Below are 3208 nucleotides of genomic sequence, written 5' to 3'. Positions count from 1 at the left end.
GCCTTGTAAATACATCCCCCCCGCCCCGTGTAAAATTCAGCCTGGATAGACACCTACTTGCTTCGAAAGTTATCCATGTTGCTCAGGACCTTTGTCAGCTCCAGCTCAAGATTCTCCTGCTCGTAGTTGAGCTCCTTCATCTCTTGGTTCATTTTGCTCATGTACTGGTCGTAGATGTCCTTGATGTCCGACTCGGAATGGGAATTGTCTTGATCCTTCAGGAAGTTCCACCTCGTCGTCAGGACCTTGTTCTGTTGCTCCAAGGACTGGACCTGCAGAAGAGGTTTCAGAGACATCAGTTAACACCGAAAGCCCCGATCGCAGCTGGCTGCTCCTGGCAGGGCAAGGAGACCTTTGGAGTGGTGAGAAGCTGCTGGAATCAGCAGAGATGTCCAGATTCCAGTTAAGAATGAGAAATCCCCTGAAGATCAGGCCTGAGGGTGAAGGGTTATAGGGACTTTCAGAGGTTTTACACATTGCCTACTTATTAATTTCTTGCTAGAAACTAATTCTCGCATCAGTTCTCACATTGACATTATTTTTCACATCAAAAATGAGTGAGTATCTCTTAAGTCACTGAACAATAACAGCCGTTCAATGCTGGGCCCCCTTGCCTCCAAACATATTGAAGTAAAAGCTGAAATTCCACCGCAGGATGTGTCCAGGGTGAATGGAAATCTGATTGACTGCCTCGGAGTGGCATGAAGAAAAGTAGCTCCTTTCGCATCATGGCGAAGTTTAAGGAATGAATCAGAGTCCTGGTTTGTATTGCAAAGCGCTGTAGACAAGGCCTATGGGAACTCTTGAGAATAAGAGAAAAAATAATTACAGACTCCCCGTGAGGTCTGTGTGTGCCTGTCTGCTCCCGAGAGGATACGCTGCACGTTCAGCCACCCACCGTCTGATGAATCTGCCGCTCTCCTTTCCTAATATTCACAATCTGAGCAGGAGCACTCAGTGTTTAACAGTTTTCATCTTCAAAGCTCTTGTCTAACTTCAATTAATTATCTAATTGCTACCTCTCTCTCTTATTGCGCTGTGAACAAAACCAAACTCCTTCAGTCACGTTTTGGCTGGGGATTTTTAGGAGTTGCCTCCGACGGCGTCCTCCCCTGTGTCCTGGAGATGATTCCAACGCTGACACCGTGCCCGGCGTGGGGTGAGCAGTGGCTGCAGGTGCCATCGGGCCTTGACCTGCTTTGACTTCAGCTTTCTGTGGTCCCACACAGCATCGGTGCCTTGAGGAGAGGGAGTTCCCGGGTGTTGAGCACTGTACAGATGCACATGGGCAGAGACAGCTTTTTTGGGGGGAAGAAACTCAGTCTGAGCAGAAAGAAACAGGAAGGGAGGGTGGCCAAGAGAAGGATGAGCCCTCAGATGCTTATGGGCATCAGCTGAAGGGGGGCAAGTGTTGGGATCTTGAAGATCTCGCTGTTGGAGACCTTCTTCCCAATATCTTAACCCATGGCCATGGACATCCCACCAGTAATTCCAGGCTGCTGGAATTGTCCTGGTGCACAACCAGAGCGGCACACTCTGCGTGCACACGTGAGGCTGAGAACCAGATGCTGCTGCAGCGGAGCCACAAAGGGACATTGCAAGGGGCACAAGTAAGTGGCCTCTGGGGCCACCAGGAGCCAAATGGGCCATTTGCTCCCTCCATCTGAGGCACCTCAGGGATGGTGACAGAGCATCCTACAGCGGGGATCAGCCTGTGGGATTGGCTGTAGGGAACAGCCTCTTGTTTTAAGGAGCTTCTCTGCTGCTGGGATGGTAAATGGATGGATTGAACGTGTTGGCTCTGGTTCTAAGTCCATCTTGGACCCTCAAATCAAGTCTCAGTTCCTGATCTTGCTCCTAATCCTTCCTTGCTCTTTTTCCCCTCACTAACTCCAGTTTCTTTCCTGTTCCCAAGCCGTGCCCATCCTCTGGGCTGAACCCTTTACACCTTGGTTTCTCATACAGTGTCCTTCTGAGCAGAAGTTCTTCCTTGCAGAGTCTTTTAACGTGAGTTTTGCAGCAGAAGGATCACCCAGATCTGGCCAAGCTTCCTGGAAAATCATGCCTGAACACAGAAGTGACTAAAGCTTGGTCCTCAGAGGCCTCTAGTCCTGCTGAGGCCAAAGGTAGGGCTTCAAACACGAGCTCCATCACTTGGAGCTTGCTCCCTGGCTTCCACCTGGCTGGACAATAAATACCAGGAGATCTGGAACAGCCTGCTGGAAAACCATCAGCAGCAAACTCCCAAAGTTACTGTGGTCAATTACCTGAGGAATGAGCCACTCAGGCTTGAGACCATCTGAATTCCTGATTAAAAAGCCAAGTTCTCTTTGACAAGGAAGTGTCATTACCTCCCTCTGGAATGATGGCCTGAGGCAGATGGCTGAAGTTTGCCACTTGATGGACCACTTGAGGTTACAGCCTTCAAAGCCAAACACACGAGCAGCCAGCACTAAAAGTCAAAGCCACCCATCAAAGGTGGGATGTTTGTATCTTCTGTCCATCCATTGGGCCCTCTAGAGCCCACGTATCAGCAGCCACCAGACTGGGAGTATTGGGAAACCTGGAACAAGATGGACTTCCATCTCTCTTTGCATGGCCCAGGCTGGTGCCTGGGGTCTGGCTCACACGTTGTCACTGCGTGGTCCTGTCCCATCTCAAAACCCCAAACCCCAGCTTCTCCACCTAGGTGGTCAAAGGACCAGTCCCGCAGCACAACCCACCTGGGTGATTTCCAAACCAGGGGTTCTCCAGATTGACGTGGCCGAGAACCCAGCCGTGAAGGCTGCCACATCCCCCCAGCCCCCGGTACCACCGCACGCACGTTTGCACACGTAGGTGTGGCTGGTTCACGACTGTTCACTTTGGATAGATGCTACGGGAGATGCTTCTGCTTCCCCCACCCTTCTCCTTCCCAGTGTGAATTCAGGTCCTCTTTAGAGGTAGAGTGGAAACAACAACAAAAAAAAATAAAATCCCAAGCCCTGGTAGGTTGGCAGCAGGCGCCGGTGCCGCAGCGTGGAGTGAAGCAATCCTCCTCTCCTAGGAGATTACCATCTGTTTACAGAGCACCAGGGCTTTGCAGAAACCTGCCTCGGCTGGATGAGTTGTTTTTCCTTTGAGAAAAAAAAAAAAAAAAAAAGGGGGAAAAAAAAGAAAAAGCCTCGGATCAGCATGACACACCAGAAGCGTCCTCATCGCGCTGCAT

General features: G+C 50.6%; 1 protein-coding gene across 1 annotated transcript in view; it reads right to left on the bottom strand.

The window, feature by feature from the left end:
• KRT80 (keratin 80, type II) overlaps positions 1-3208 on the bottom strand; it is a 17601-nt gene that overhangs the window by 13142 nt on the left and 1251 nt on the right. Inside the window, exon 2 of the mRNA XM_014955702.1 lies at positions 58-272. Coding sequence (XP_014811188.1) covers positions 58-272 — 215 coding nt within the window. The remainder of the gene's footprint in view (positions 1-57; positions 273-3208) is intronic.

Source organism: Calidris pugnax, unplaced genomic scaffold, assembly GCF_001431845.1.
Source record: "Calidris pugnax isolate Ruff unplaced genomic scaffold, ASM143184v1 scaffold300, whole genome shotgun sequence".
NCBI lineage: Eukaryota > Metazoa > Chordata > Aves > Charadriiformes > Scolopacidae > Calidris > Calidris pugnax.
Note: the sequence above shows the minus strand (reverse complement) of the source record. Positions and strands in the feature narration are given on the sequence as shown.